The 16,927-nt window shown below is 42.2% G+C and overlaps 1 protein-coding gene across 5 annotated transcripts in view; it reads left to right on the top strand.

The window, feature by feature from the left end:
- The first annotated feature begins 1,189 nt into the window (after positions 1 to 1,189).
- itga11a (integrin, alpha 11a) overlaps positions 1,190 to 16,927 on the top strand; it is a 35,268-nt gene continuing 19,530 nt past the window's right edge. Inside the window, exons 1-3 of one of the 5 annotated variants that reach the window (XM_029846587.1) lie at positions 1,190 to 1,211; positions 2,294 to 2,359; positions 12,885 to 12,999. Coding sequence is in view for 1 of the 5 variants with exons in the window: in XM_011609965.2 (XP_011608267.1) it covers positions 8,691 to 8,736; positions 12,885 to 12,999 (161 nt within the window). In the remaining 4 variants the exon portion in view is untranslated. Of the gene's footprint in view, positions 1,212 to 2,293; positions 2,360 to 8,585; positions 8,737 to 12,026; positions 12,083 to 12,186; positions 12,348 to 12,525; positions 12,612 to 12,884; positions 13,000 to 16,927 lie in introns of those variants that run through there. The other 4 variants (XM_011609965.2, XM_011609966.2, XM_011609968.2 and 1 more) reach the window with 4 other exon arrangements.

The following is a 16,927-nucleotide window of genomic DNA, read 5'->3' as shown; positions in this document are numbered from 1 at the left end:
TAATGCAGCTCATTGATGGGGGAAGAAGGAGAGGACTGCAGAAACAGAGGGAGGGAGGGAGAGAGGGAGGGAGAGAGGGAGGGAGGGAGTGAGGGAGGGAGGGAGGGAGGTAGGGAGGGACGCGGTGTCGCAGTCTGCTGCTCAGCTGTAGATCTAACTGCAGGTCATAGGCAGCATATAGATTTTTTATTTTTTAATTGAACACAATGGCGATTATTAAACGGTTATTTTCAGGGGCTTGAACCTTTTCTTTTGATTTTTCTTTATTATTAATTTTCTATACTCAATTCTATCTTTTAGCCCTTACCTACTCTTATAGAAAACATGCAACAGGGCTCAGTAAATTTTATAATAATTACGTAGAATAAAAATGGAAACGCAACAATTTTTTTTGCTCCCATTTTTTAAGAGTTGAAGTCAAAGATCTAAGACTTTTTCTACGTACACAAAGGGCCCATTTCCCCCCCAAATATTGTTCACAAATCTGTCTAAATCTGCGTGAGTGGGCACTTCTCCTCTTCATATTTACAATTTCAATTTGAAATAATGACTGTTCATTGCATTAAGATGCAAAGACGGATAAGAGAAGCCAAGATTTCAGCTGTTTCCATGGATTAACTTTGCAAAGCTGTGTGAAACTTTTCCCTAATGGCTGCACTCAACAACGCTAGCTTTGTTGAGTGCACCCACAAGCACATACTTCTGTGTGACTGAGAGTATCTGCACATGCTGGAGAGGTCGCTAAAGGAGAACAAGTCAACACTGAGTCACACCAACAGAATGTTCCCAGTAATGTTGGGTCTCTGTTTCACCATGTCTCTATCTGTCACTGACCACTCCTCAAATGTCACCTGTTGCCGAGAATAATATTTCCTGTGTCTGATTGGGTGTATCTTTGTCTCCCGTGATGTTCGAAAACAATCCTGCAAGAAAACATAGGAAACAACGTTCACTTTACTAAATGGAATAATAATATTAGCAGAAATTAAAATGAGGTCCACTGAACTACACTGTTTATATTCGAAAAAGAATTCCCGTATTGACTGCAGCTCTTTGGCCCCTAATACTTGGGAGTCTCCTCCATCTGTGACAGTCTGCTGCCATCTTGTGGTGAAAAATACAAACTTCAACTCTGCCCCACCAATCCAGCAGCCAAAGCCTTAAATCCAACATAATTATGGCTGAAACACGCAAAGTACCTTGACGTCCATGTGAGTAAGCCCCTAATTAGAGATCATTTAAAAAAGAAAGCGTTTTCTATAACGGCTACATCACCCGGTCAACACCTTTTGGCAGCATTTTTCCTCAGGATTTGTGGAGTCCTCTCGTTAGTGTAGCATGGTAAACAGTATTTTTAGCCTTCATTTCAGGGACATTTATTTAATAAAAAATAAAAATTGCGTTAAACTTTGGGTTTCACCGGCTATAACACGAAACTGAATTTTAAACACACGGTTAAATTATTTCCTGTTGTTTAAATTTAATCAAACAATATATATAATAATATACTGTTTTGATCTTATTTTTACTACATTTCGATGAGCCAGCACTACGAAAAGAAACTGCTCAAGTATAAATTAGATTTATGACCAGCTAAATTTTTTAATTTTTTTTACAACCCTCTTTACCATGTCTGGGTCCATGCTCTTCATATCCTGTAACAGTGGCCCGCCACATGATTTCCCTTCACAAAAATTGTTGCTCTAGTGGAACATTTAATGCAGAGGGGCTCATGTTTCGGCTTTCCCAGTGCGGACAACAGTCTTCCAGCCTGTATTAGTCTGCACACAAAACCACTTCCTTAATCTGAAGCAAAGTACAGGAGAGGAGGGAAAGAGACAGGACGAGGGAATAGAAATTTGGAGAAACTGAGGGACAGAAACCAGATATGGATTGACAGAAGAAGGAAGTACAAGGGGAAATATGAGGCAATCAGATTGTTTTCAGTCAACTTTATGCTCCATAGAAGTTCACCAGTCTTCATGAATGTGCCTTTGTGTAGTAGGTGATGCACATTCCCTCCATGTCTAGACAATTCCGCAGTTTATTTTTTCAGCACGCAACATATTCCTCTAGTCATGCGTTCTCTTCACGTCATTTTCCACCATTTTCTAATCACCCAGTTCTCCTCCTCAGCTCTGTTTCCCCTCCTTGACCTTCTCATTTACTTGTTGTTTGATTTTTTTCACCTGTCAGTCATAGAGGCGGATTTGCCTTCGCTTTCTGTAATTCCGAATCTCCATACTGTTATTGAGGGTAAACAATTTATTGCTGTTATTCCTCTTTATTTCAGGAGGGATGTAAATTTGACTGGTGACGTATAAGTTTTGGTGTCGGTCGAATGTGGAAACCCCTCCGAGTGAGTAACTGAACACATTAGCTCTTTATTTATCTTTCTTTGTAACTGTGTAGTTGTTTAATTTCCTCTCTTTTACACATTCACCACACACAGAGTCTGGAATACAACACATTCACATTAAGCCAATGACAGCAACACAAAGGCTTGACATATGGTAGCAGTTAAAGAGAGCTTTGCAAATCAAATACAAAAGAAATACAAGAGACAAACACATCGCACGCTCATATAGGATCCAGCAGGATTTTTAGATGAACGTCTTTGCCTTTCCTGATCAATTTTTGCACATCATACATAATTATGCTGTGTAACATTTGTGGACTGTAAAAAGCCGCTGAGTTCAACGCTCCTTCTTCAAATAGGAAGAAACTGTCGTCGGTGCTTACACAGCTTTGGGCTGGCTTGACGTTTTCACTCCCAGGATCAGAACCTTCAGGCCACAGCTTATCGGGAAAATGTTGGAATGTTATTGAACCATTTGCAGAAGACGCCGTCCGTTCATTTGTGCTGCCTAAAAAGAAAACAAAGACGCTTGAAATGTGTTTGGGTCAAAAAGTCAGGTCACTTAGATGAAAGCTTAAGAATATCCTGGGAAATCTGGGTGCACAGCTGCATTGTCTTCTCTTTTCTGTAGGAGTTAGCAGAAGTTTTGGGTGGTTTAGAAGTAAAACAATCTCTCTGATCTTGAAGAATCTGTTACAGTTTGCGTCCCCTGTGCTCTCCTCCTCTGTATACTTTTCCAGCTATCACAAATATAAGCCATCATAAGGGGCAGATTGATGGCATTCCAACTTTAATCCCGACTGTGTTTGATGGAGGTGGCGATCAAAGTTGGAAAACGTGCAAATGCTGATTATCTCCAGAAGCCTGGAATCAGTGGCATATTTTTAACGACATGGAACAAGCGAGACTGTTCCAACCCCACCATTTCACTTGATTTATTAGACCGAAGCCATGTAGATGCAGTTTCCCACCACTGAAATCTCGGCTTTTATTGAAAATTCAAGACATTTTGACTAATTTAATAGGCAGTGTCGGCTCCTAACACTTGTTGCATGTGTGGAAACAGCTTTCCGTGAGTGGATGGCCTGGTCCTCTGGGCTGGAGACATGACTGCAAACACATAAATAAAATAGGTTGTTAAGGTCACCTTTAAAGACCCATTTATGTGATTAGAAAAGAAGAAGCTGGCATCTAAAGTCACGCCAATTGACAGGGGAGGAAAATAAAGATGTGATCATAAGAAGTCGGGTACGGCCCATAAACGGTGTAATTGAAAAGAGACTTTGGGCCGTCTGCCTCGGTGGGGAGTGTGTTGTCTCATGTCTGTCAAAGGATCGATTCCCAGCATGCAGGAACTCCACATGGATCTGGACTCTGCTCCCGGAGTCATGCTGCCCTCTCACTGTAAATCATAGAGCAGTCGGGAGCGTCCAGGAATTGTTAAAGTCCGAGTTGGTATTTCCAGATAAACAAGCCATTCCTGGACACCAGCTGCTCACTGGAGTGAGAATTGGACCCAGTCCAGCTATATATCTTAGCGGTTTCAGTAAAGCTAACGGTGCATATTTTCCACAGCTCGCCTTTCGGACATTGTTACAGCGGGTCTGCGATGGTAAGAAAACCGCTGGATGCGGTCATGAACGTGCTCAGAAACACTCGCTACAGCAAGCTCCATTTATCCAGAAAAGCTGAGGACATTATAGAAAAAAAGATTCATTTAAATCTGCGTATGATACAACTTTGTTGCATTGACTTCAGCTGTTGGGTTGCTGCTGCTCATATTCACATTTATCAGAGTCCAACCAGAAGAAAAGGCTGGCAGGTTCTGAGAAGCCTCTCTCTGGTGTTTGCAGATTCCTTCCAACACAATGTAAAGCACAGACTCAGAGTTGATCAGAGCCCCTGGTGGGCAGACACCTCTGTCCTGCCAAACGTCACAGACCTTTGGCAAACAAAAACAAAGTTAGTGGATCTGGATCCGTCTTCTGGGCAGTCTTCTCTGCAGCTGATAGGAAAGTAAACAGCTTCAGAGGCTTTAGAACAGTAGCTGAGGAGTGTAGAACAGCGTCAACCCCTGTTTGCTGCATCAGTAACGCGCTGCCATGATGTAGAGTCTGAGACATGGACGTAACTGGGGGTTTGGGCGTCCGACCTGCTCCAGACTCTTGCGAAGCCTAATAATTGCATACAGAATTCTGTCGATGGTTTTGGTTTTCCACAGAAATCCAGGAGGGAAAAAAAGGGTCAATGCAATTTTTCCATGAGTCTCAGAGTGAATGTGAACGCATGAAACAGGACTTCCAAGTTGAAGACGTGACGTACGCAGACGTGAAGATGGTTCTTGGAATTGGAAATTCCTCGGAAAGTTCATCTATAGAGTGACGCTTGCACAAGACCTGTGGGTGCATCTTAAGATTGTGTCCTTGAGGGTCCAGGACACTCATGTATGTAACGTTTTGGGCTGCCAGGGTTTGTGTTTTATCCATGTCAGGAGACCAGGCTTTGCCCTCGGCTGGATGTGTGAGTGTTCCATTATCGTCCATCTTGTGCTGTGTGGCTTCAGTTTCCACATTAGTCTTTTTCCCACTGTTGCTACTGGCACAACCAGAGCTGCACGGAGCTCCGCCAGGGATCTGGAAAAGTTAGAATGATTCAACAGGCAGAAACACTGTGATTCTTTGCATTTGAGTAATATATACTACTTTAGTGTCCACTTTATTGGACAATTAATGAATCATATGGGACTTTATTAATGCCAAGGAGTTGCTTTACTCTTTCGGCATAATACTAGTTTATCCATGTTAATCCCTCCCAAACTTTTGAGAAGATTATCCATGATAGATAAAGAAAGACAACTATACCAAACTAAAAAGGCTGACTCAAGCTTAGAGCCCAGACAAACTATAAACGGAACAATAAAACAGTTGTTGCGGGGTAATTAAACCGTAACGTGATAAAAGGGATAAAATATTTTTTAGCTACATATTCTTACTCTCACTGATGTGTATGCACATTTGTGTGCACATTTGTGTGCACATTTGTATGCACATTTTCTTGTTCATTTATCTATTTAATGCTAATTGTGAGCACCACATGAAAGTGCTTTGGAGATATTTTGTCTCCTTGTTAGATGCTTTAAATCATTCTGTAATTATCAACAATACACTCAGGATCACCTGAAAAATGTCTGACATTCTGCGGTGTTATTGGAATGTTAAATTATTGTAATTACCGACCACCTGCATCAAGCTTCTCTGCAAATTCCACCGATTTCCACTGAAGATTCAGCAACTGCTTGTTACTGACTGTAAACAGCTTCATTACTGAAGAGAAATAACTTGGATTCTCTGTAAACTAGATAGCATTCTGTTTACACATGGTTGTTTGGGAACATTTAATTTGCCAATGTTATTTCACTCACTACCAAAGCTCTTACATGCACAACACTACCTGATATAAGCCCAAATGAGCTTTAAATTAGAGGTTTTGTGACGACCTATTAACCTGACAGGCTCTGTAGGGCAACAGACCATCAGCCATCTTCACTTATTCCCTTTAATGATACTGACTTCAGCTTTAGGTATTGGGGCAGTATGAATACCCCCCACCTCCAAAAGTTACCTAAGCAGGCAGACTGGGATGTGTATCAAGGTCAGTTTAGGTCCCATCTGTGCTCGGCGGTGAGTTTAACTTGGCTTCACTGCTTCTTTCCGGAGGTCAGCCTAGCAGTCAACATTAGACTACATGAGCACGCAGCAGTTGGCAGGTCTGCACGTCGTATGCTGGGATGCACAGAGACTGGAGCTCTGCCTCCAGCTGTCTGACGGCAAGCGTCAGTGCCTCCCAACAGCTCTTTCTATGTGGGTGTTAGATCTGTTATATTCAGATGTTCTCGACCCCAACACGAAGATGCTTAACCCAAAATTCCTTGCCGGAACGCTGAAATAAACTCTCCCTGCTGATTATATCATACCGGCCAAAAACAGGCTGATGGACGTGCTGTGTTTCAAGAGGCTCTTTGGAGGGATCTGAAGTGTTTGCTTTCTCTTTGCTATGGCTAAGATATTCAGTGTTTGCCCCCCCCCCCCCCCCCCCCCCATGAAGGAAATATCTCGAGAACATGAGGAAATCCGGATATGGACAGGAGCGTGGATCTTTTCATCTGGAACTTTTTAAATACTGCTTTTGTCAGAGGCTTCCCAGCCAGACTGGAGCTCCTGAATCTGCCCTCTCATCTGTTTTACAACTTGAGAGGACCCCCTCACACCCCCTCACCACCCCCCCACCCCCCTTCCCCCCCTTCTCTGGAGCAACACTGACTCAAACAGGATCATTACTGAATCAAATTTAACATTGGCAGGCAGAATCAGCATCTCCTTGTGCATGAGTCTTACCACTGAAGCAGCACTTTAGTAACACCCCCAGAAACAGGAGTGTAGGCCTCGAGGATGCCAACACCGTGATGAGTGACAGATCTGTGTGTGGTGGGGGTGTTGGGCATCTTTACAGCTTTTAGGCATCTCCGTCTTCTCCCTGAGGACTTGTGTTTGTCAAGAGTTCCATTGTAGCCTGGGGAGACAGCCGTATATTTCACACAAATAGATAATCCCGGGGTGGTTGAGGTAATTGCTTGCAGTTGTGGCGTCAGACAAAGTTCTGTAAATGTGGAGAAAGCGCAGCTCCCGCTTCCTCGCTGTTGGTCTCTCTATAGATTATGCGGTCTGCGAGAAGAATTCGATTTCTAAAAAGCAAAATGTTCCCATTCCGGTTGGATTGGGTCAGACTTGAATCCACTTTCTCTTACCTTTATGGAACCGAGGCCTTTAGAGTTGGAGAATCTGACCACACATTCATTTATTTTACAGGCTAACGTTGAGGGATTCTTGAGCTATGACTTTGCACCCACAATCAGAGCAAAACCATTACCCTATGAAGCTTTTGGTGTTTACTGCAATTTGTAAAGAAATGTTTTATTGGCTGCCAAACCCCTACATTAATGTGCTTCTTCTCTCCAATTTGGGATTAGTTTATTCTATGTTTTGGAAGGAATCTGCCCTTTGAAAAAGCTGTTGTCTTCCCTGAGGAAATGATTGTGTTGCCGCATTCATCCTGGAGCCTGGTCATGAGTGTGTTTACCATACTAAAAGGCACCAGATGGGGTATTTTATCACTTATTCCTCCATATATTGTGGAGAAATGTCACTTCTGCTGTCAGTTTTTCAAAGAAATAAAGTTTTATCTGTAATATGTCACCTTCACATCGAGGCTCCATGTAACACAAGCAGTCTTAAACTACTGTCCCAAACACTTGAGGCGTGAAGTTCAGAACCAGTGATCTGTGGCTACACTGTGTGACTGCTTGTTGCATGATTGAGCAGGATATTATATTTGTCAGTTCGACAGGAGTGAATGCAGCTCTCCACAAACAATGTCGTTGTAAAGTTTTGGTAAAAATGTGTGAGGAAGTAGAATATCCATAAACATGTAACACTATAGGCTAAGATAACACTCCCAATATACTCCGGTTTTAGTTTTGCCATGAAATACATGTGTGACTTTTCATCAATCACCAAAAAATTGCCACAGAGTTGTAAACGTTACTAAATAATAGTTAAAATCGCACTGACATTTGCTAGCTCACCACAAATGGATTACAGCAAATATAAGGGACAATGACTGTCTTAAGTAACTGGATATGTTATACATTTAGCCCTTTAGACGGGATGGGACTCTAGTGAGAATTAGAAGTAATGTAAAAAGCCCACATTTGCGTTCCACTGCTAATATGCTGGATAGTTTGTGGTTGTTCCATGATGGTAGCGTGCTCAGTGAATAGCATCAGACCGACAGAAGAGGCTTTTAAACCTAATGACAAAACAGTATAGGCATGATTGTTTTTGATGAATCACCTTTATATATCCTGTTGCATGTTGTCATGCGCGTGTGTTTAGTGTCTCTACGAACATGATGCTGATGTTGTTGCAGATAAAAATCCTCATTTTGGACAGCGAGTTTTTAAACATAATTATTTTATATAGACACAGTGAAACAAGGCTACCACAAACAGAGGGGACCGTGTGTGTGTGTGTGTGCATCCAGTTTTGGGTTGAATGAGTGTGTTAGAAACTGTACTCCTGCTCTGTCGGGGTGGACCTCCTTCATCTCCAGTCCCCTCCTACTCGCTCAAGTTATAGGCAGTGCTTTAACTTCGACCTGAGTCAATCAGAGTGGGATCTGTAACAGCCTGCTGCTGGGTCTGTTCTCCTCACTTCACCACACATACACACACACACACACACTCGTGTTGGGCATCACGCAGACCGGAAAACATATGGAGTACTACTGCCTCCTCCTGCTCTGGATCTGCTGCCAGTTAGGTGAGTGAAGTCCGTGTGTTTCCACTTTAGCATTGGAATAAAGTCCATTCTTCATGTTAATTTACCATGTCAACATGCACTTTCATCCTTTTACAACAAATCCCTGGCATTTTAGCTACTTCAGGATTCAGCTACTATCAATATATCTGGAGGAGATGAACGGCTGTCTTTCTGAATGACATCATAACCTTTGTTTCATTCAGCATTGCCCTAGACAGGAAGACATGTGTGCATGCTTCTGCTGAAGGACCTGTTGTCCATGTCAGGTCTACAGAGGTGCTCTGTGTCTCACTGGCATGTCCCCCCCAATGTGAGCCGATGCTATCATTTCACAGTGGCGTTTCTGGTGAAGGGAGACTTGTTGGTGCTGAGCCAGAACTGTGGTCAATTACCAGTATAAGCACAATGGCAGCAACACACTGACACAAGATGAAGGGACAAAAGGGAGACGGGGAGAGTGAATAAGGCAATAATGTGCACGTAAATCTTTTATTCTTTCATTTAATGGCAGAAGCGACAGACGCAGTTCTGGCTATGGTTAGTTTTTGAGCTACTGTGGACTCTTACTGCATTTTTAAATACACTGTGTCGTCACTGTTTCCATAAAACAGGAGAATTGTGAGCATAATGTGTGGGATTTTTATTTCTCCGTTGCATGGAAGGATATTTTTCTGATCTTTTCTTTTGTGCTGAATCAAACTGGAGTGGAACCAAAGGAGAACTAGCCTGAGTTTGTCATGTGAATTCTTTTTGTTTGTAATTTAGACATTTGAGAAAGTAAAATTGAAGAGGGGAAAGGAGGAAATGACTTTCGCAAATATTTGGTTTGATTTTGGAATTTTGGACCGGAGCCACGGTGAGGGAGACATGACCTCGTCGTCTGCGGAGAGAAGCATGATGCTATCTGGGCTCAGAGATGTTTGGCAGGCTCTTAAGAAGGAGGCTGCATTTTAATCTGCTGTTTGTGGAATCCCAGGACTCTCAGACCGATCAGCAAACTCACAGAACTTCCCACAGAAGAAGAAGACGTGTGTATGTAAGAGGGAAAATCAGATATCATTAAAAAAACAGTACACTTCTATAATACATTTTCAATATTTCTGCAGTTAAATTAAACTTATTTTGCTAAATTGTGAGTGTCTTCTTATTAAGGACACTTTTCAACCACCTGTGTTTGTCAACTAGTGGCAGGATTTTACAGTAATGTTGCTTATGTTGTGCTGTCAGCTGTTTACAGGGACTTTAGTCCTCCATTTAAAGTTCCTGGGTCCTACTTATCGTCCCAGAGCTTTATTTAGACCATAGTGTTTGTGGTCAAAATATTCCTTCAAAGGTTCCCAGGGGAGACAAGCAGCTACTGTTTTTGAATCACACAGCAGGTCCCCGTGGGTAGTGGTGATTACATTATCAGTGGCACTGACTGCATTGTTCTAAAGTTTGAGGGAGGATTTGTCACGATACTGTAAATAAATTTTCATTGATTGAGCAAAAACTACATTTATCACAATGACCTGTGTCAGACTCAAACAGAGTCCTGCACATGCACTGCCCAGCTGGCTGTTGAGCAGTAGACACATCTGGCTCTTGATATCCTGCAGGTATTTTTGTATTGTTGGCACGGCGTAATTGTGATTAGACCCGACAAAGAGTCTGAAAGTAAATTGACATGTGTGAAGTGCTTTTCCAGAGGTAACAGAATTGGAAGATGCCTTGTTCCCGTGCAACCGCCCCGTCCATGGGTAAAATAATTAGCTGTAAATTCTTGACTAAATGTGCAAAAAACCCCAAAAAACCCCAAAACCTCCCTGTTCTGTGTCCAATGGCATAACGCACTGTAAAAAATGGAGATCACTGTGCATCTCATCAGATGGGTCCTTGCCAGGATTTTGCAGAATGCATGGCTGCTCCACTGTTCACGGCTCTGTGGTGGAGCTCCTGCAGCTTGGTGCCAGGCCAAAGGCAGCAGTAGACTAATGTGGGTCACACCAGCAGCCTCTGGCCTGTGGTTTATTTCTCTGGGCATGGAAACCAGAACGCTGCGCAGCCTGCACAACTCCCAACTTGCGTTAGGAGCTGCTGATATTACTGAGAATATTAAATTGCTCTGCCGTGCTCATGGGTTGGAATGGAAACTGGAATTTCTCCTTTCTCCAGCTTTTGCTCTGACACTTTTCTTCTTCCCTGTTTTAGCTTTCAGTCATGTCCTGATCCCATATAATCCTATTTTTAAAGCACCCATGGAAAATGATTTTCACAGCTAAAAGTTAACTTTAGAAGAGCTGTGAGAGTGCCATAATGCAGGAGGCTTCCCGAAACACGGAGCTCCAGGATTAATTGCTCAGGACACATTGTCTGGACTTACCTACTGACAACTATTTTTCATACACCTTTTTTGTTGCCAGCAAACTCTATTTTCAGTCAGTTTTGCAGATCAACAGAATATTTGGGAGGATGTTTAGGGTCAGGATCGGCAGGAACCATTCACTGACAGGAAATGAGCAATGTGTGAATGTTTACATGAAGGGTCTGCATGACAAAGCCACCATTGACACCAGTGACTTATGTTTTAATAGCAGTTCACATCAAGCAGAACAGTGGGTCTGTGTTTATGCCCACCAAGGTGTGATGTGAAGGGTGGTAGCCACAAACGCTCTGCTGTATACTGCTTAAGTACGGCTTTAATGCAAATTATTCCATTTGTGTGTTAATAACAGTAAGAATGTCCTGTAATGGTACCAGTGATGGTTTTGGAGCAGCTCTGTATCCCAGAGCCTCAGTTCCAGGTCTGGGGACCAGTGGGTGTAATGTTTGAGTCACTATTTGCTTAGACAACCGATTAACCAAACAGGTTGTCATTGGTACTATCTATGGAATGCAGACATCCTCACTTATCTCTTTAGTCCCATTTTAATTTAAAAGAAACAGCTGCGCACCATACAGCCTCAAAAGTGTAAATAACAGCACAACCAAACAAATAAATCTTATCTGTGGAGCAGACACCCATCTACACTGTGCTGCAGCTGCTGTGCTACGTCACAACGTGTAACATGTTTAAATTTCACATTTACTGTTTAACATTGTTTCCGAGTTTACAGAAACCACCAGAATTTGGGAGCCAGGTTTGTTTGTCGGGCTACCAAGATCCTTTATGTGAAGCAATTGTTAAAATGATTCCTGTGGTGATGCATGATTTCGTGGACCTCTTGAAGTTTCTTAACTACCTACTAGCCCTTTAAAATTTGGCTTCTGTAATTTAACATGTTGACTCTGGGAGGCGCCCCCTAGTGGAGCTATCTGTACAAACAAATGTAATTATTAATTACAGGTGTGCGGTGCTGGGGTTAGCGTGAGTTCTCTTTAATATCTTTATCTTTATAATATTTGTCTATTGAATTATTCTGGGGACTTAAATTATAAATTATTTGTGGGGTGGTGAGCTGTGCATATATCTCTCTGCAAAACCATTTCCTGCTGCAGTTCTTTTTCTGTGTTTCCTGGATCCAGACATAATATCCGCTTTTTGGTATCAGTGAGCTTCACTGTAGATGTAAACATTGACCTTACAGTGGCCTAACCTCCATTAAGCCACTGCTCAACACATATATCAGAAGGTGAGGTCAAAGTCTGGTAAATGGAAACAGGGAAGGAAGACAGAGTGATAGATGGCTCTCGAAAACAAAAAAATCTCATCATCCCAATGTCATCGGACCTGTTTTGAAGGAAAATTAAAAGACAAATGATGCTGTCATGTTTGGTTAGACAAGAGTTGTACCTCACCTGACTGGCATTTTAATTGAAAACATACCTTCGCTGCCTGTTTTAAACCACCTGGTTAATCTAAAGACCTGGCAGAAATTTAAGTGCACAGTAAGGAGGTACAGATTTTTCTTTCAAGTCTGCAGCTTTGATTTCTAACTGTTACTTGTCAATTTACAATTCACCGCTGATTTACTGCTACAATACTGCTCCCTAAAGCCAGTAGTGTGGTGCCATAAAGCAGTTGTCAGTCATCACTTGGATGTAAATATTATGAGTTTGACATGACTGAGGGAGACATTAGGTGCTTCTCATGGGAACGTAGTCTCCAGGCTTCAACACGTTGTAGATGCTACCTGTAAGCTGATGAATTTCATGTTTCTGTTTTTAAGGATTCAACAACTGCTTCAACATTGACACGAAGACTCATAAGATCATTAAAGGCCCCAAACAAGCCCAGTTTGGATACACTGTGCAGCAACATGTGGCTGCTGGAGGAGAAAAATGGTAAGAACCAGATCAACTCTCACATGTCATCTTACTATGGACTAGGCTACAAATCATGTGCAAGAAAGTCAAGATACCCTGAGCGTGTACACGATACACAATAGTTGATAATAGCAAAACACTCACTAAGTAGTACTCATTATGGTCATTCGGCATTTAATGATAGAAGCTATTTGTTTTATCATGTATCTCAAATTGTGACATTTATTTTTAGATTGTGAGAATTAGATATAATCTGCTTTAGTGATGTAAGAGCAAGCTGAAAAGCTCAAGTACTGTTTAATGCTCTAGAACGCTGTGTTGATGGACCGTCTGACTTGGCAGTAAGCCGCTCCAAAGCCAGTGTGGTGCTGTGGTGCTCCCAACGTTCTCGCAGCATCTGTAGTTGCAAGATAAATTGTAGCTTTGAGAGCGATACTCCACATTCATCACAGCCCCAACTGAGTCTGAGCTATGCTTTATTAGGCCAGCAGGCACGTGTGACGGCCAAACGTTGCTTCTGTGTCAACGGGCCAAAGCGAGTTCCCGTTGTGCTTCTGTACGTGTTGAAATAATCGTCTGTGTGTATATATGTTTAAGCAATGTCTACATCGTCTGCCTGATGTCAGCAACATCCAGACAGTATAAGTCCTGTTGTTCTTGGGTTTAAATGTGTTATATTTTCCAGATGAGGATTATTTTGCAGTTTTTATCCTGCAGCTTCTTCAATCTGTCAGGTTTTTTTTGTCTGTTTTGTTAATATATCAAGACAGAAACATGACATTTTGGGTTGTGTTTCATTGTTTGGATCCTAAAATGCTACACATATGCTGTTCCCAAACAATCCAGTTGTCAGTTTCCAATCCTTTAAATCCATGTGTAATTTTTGGGAACAGGCAAACAGTAGAACGGGGCTTTTGGATAGTAACGCCAAGTGACCCACTTTGTTGTCGATGCTTCCCATGAGTCCAGTTCATGAAGTTATGTCTTTCACAATAAAGGACAACAAAGAATCTTTCTGTGCAAACCTGCTGGGACCAATGTTGGATGTGCAGTCCACATCATGCTGGGCTTAGCTTCTCATAAGCATTGTTTTGACTGTTTCTTTTGGACAATTGGCCATTCTCTCCTGTCCTTCAGCTATTTATAGCCGAAAAAAGAGAGAAGGTATCGTGCGTGTATATTGAGAGTATTGCACTTGGCTCCCACATCTGTATATTCACAGGCTGATGAAACCACAGAGGCTGGTGTCTCTTTGACCATTATCCCAGCCAAAGACTGGTATTGGCCAAAAGCTATAAACATGCCTAATGAGCCTCGTTATTGTTCTGAGGAACACTGTAGATTACTGAGTTTCTATGTAAATGAACAGCCGACACCCAGATGTGCTGTCGGATATTTTTCCACATACTTTTGATAAATGATTTCACAGGAAGTGAAGAGTGTTGTAGATTAGACAAAATCAGGCCAGTGTTGTCAGCCTCATCAGGTTGTTGACAGTAATTAAAGCTATAATACCCATGGGCTCACCCCAACGTCTCAACCTTCCAGTGAGGGAACGGTGGTTGACTCACAAACGTCTGCAACCCAGACTGCACACGTTAGTTAAGATACAGTTTTCCCATCACGTGTGCACAAGTTATTGTGATCAGGAGTGTTTTAGAAATCAAAGTATGATCTTTTCCTCTGTTTTATAAAGTTCTACATAGACTCTCCACGTTTCTTAGATAAGCAACGATGGCCCATCTCTTCGCCATGAATACAAATGACATTGAAACTAGGTTAACTGGGTTTATTTGGCTTGTGAATTTGAAAGCGTGGTTGAAAAGCGGAGCCATTTGGAATCACTTACCGAACCAGTTGGCTGTTGACAAGAACAAAGAGGGTAGATAGAAAAACAGCCATGGTGAATAAGGAAGTTTTACACATTTATTTACAGTTCTGTACTTCCAGTCTTTACTGGTGTTGTGATCTGCCACCAGCTTGCTTCAGCTTGTCAGGTAACTTGTCAGATCTGCTGAACGTTTCTGTCCATGACCACTGATGGAGGCACCCTGTTAGGAATGTGCAATTTCCACACTGACTGATGGCGCTCCAGACACTCTTTGGGCAGCTCAGAAAAGGCCACATCACTTTCAATTTGCAGAGATCTAGGGTCTTTAAACTTGAGGGCTGAACTGAACTGCAGACACCCCCAGAACCTTCCCTGTTCTATCTCCACTGTTTATTTTACTGCAGTTTTACCAGGATTCCTCAATGGAGCTCTGACCTTTACTCTGGAGCTCCGTTACAAGTTTCAGTGCAGCAGCGAACTGCAGGGAGTCTGTGAAGTCTTTCATCACTGACCTTAAACAATTTTCCCTTTATTTAGCTACAAAGAGGTGTGTTTTTATGCCTTCTGAGCTTGGCGGGAGAAGAGAAATCGATCTGCTTATACACAACAGAATACCCAGAGATTGTGATGTCTACGCCTTCAGTTAAAAGCCTTTTCCCTCCTCTGAGGCAGAGGTTAGATATCTGTTATGTTGTTACATAGTGCAGAATAAACACAATAACTTGTAACAGGGAGGTAGAATAAAATATGACCTTCAGAAAAGCAAACGAGCCTGGGGATTCGCTTTCAGGCACAGCGGTGGCACGAGGTAACTAATATCACCGTGCTGTCCTAACAGCAATAACACTGTTTGGAAGCGTGTAGAGGTACTAAATGAGACCAGAATCATCATCTAGATGTTATGTATGTGTGTGTGTGTGTGGGGGGGGGGGGGGGGTCACTAGCTTACAGGCTCTAGGATTACATTGGGTGGATGGACAAACTTGTCTTAATCAGTTCAGTGCCCTCAAATGATGTTCCCAGTAAAATATAACAAAATTCCTTTTGTGAAATGAAATAAAATCATTCCCAAACAGAACAACGGGGATGGAATGTGATGAGTAAGCGCGATTAGCGGTGCACACTCATGTTTGGGTGTTTGGGCTGAGGTTTTAAAGTGTATACATTGCTTCCATCCAAATATGGAGAGAACGACCACATTAATGACAGCCTGGACTCGGGGATGGCACTTCCTCAAACCCCAAAATCCTGTGTTCCCTGGCAGCCACAATGGATACACACATTTCTTTCTGGCTCACGTTGTTCCTTTCACTGTCATTTCCATTCCTGCCGTGACGACGCACCAAGGCTAGCTGTTGACCCCAGTGAGCTCTGGAACATGATTGTTTGAACAGCTTCTGGTGAAATTCAGGAGGTCCTGTGGAGGACGTCCAAGTCAAGAGCAACAATGGCCTCTTTTCCTCAAGGCATCTGTATCCTGAAACTGAACCAATTCTATGGATAATGAAAATAAAGTCATTTTCTGGATATTAGTGCTATGAAAATATGAACAGTTCTCACTGCTGAGTGGTTAAAAACTACCTCCAGATTCTAAGATTTTAAATCTTAATGAGACGATTTAGGTTTCACAGCTGCCTTGAAACACCATATTCACAAATACGCCATCTCACAAGCATGTTTGTGGTATTTTTGTATAGTGTTGAATATAGACAAGATGTAGTTTTTCATTGCTAAAGTTCTGCTAAATGTGCCGAGGCTACTGTGGAGCAAGAAAGCAGCAGATCAGCAAATCCAAACGTCATCAATAGGAGGAAAGTAATTTGACCCAGAAATGTTTTCCTGCACGCTCCACAGATTTTATTGTTTTTATTTCCTGTTTTCCAGGACAAAGCCCAACACTTAATGTATCATGCAGATTAAATATACATCTATGTTTCACATTGCTGTTCAGGTTTTTAGTGCACAAGCTGAATCAATTTGACATTTGAGCTGAATCGCTCTAAATGACTCTACAGGCTGCGCTCATGAGAAAGCCATGTACGAGAAAGGAAACATTTTTCAACAAGTCATTGTCGGTTTGGAGAACAAAGGGAAACCTTTTCCTCATTAGCTCTG

The sequence above is a fragment of the Takifugu rubripes genome, chromosome 13 (genome assembly GCF_901000725.2).
Source record: "Takifugu rubripes chromosome 13, fTakRub1.2, whole genome shotgun sequence".
Classification (NCBI taxonomy): domain Eukaryota; kingdom Metazoa; phylum Chordata; class Actinopteri; order Tetraodontiformes; family Tetraodontidae; genus Takifugu; species Takifugu rubripes.
This window is presented reverse-complemented; position numbering and strand designations above follow the sequence as displayed.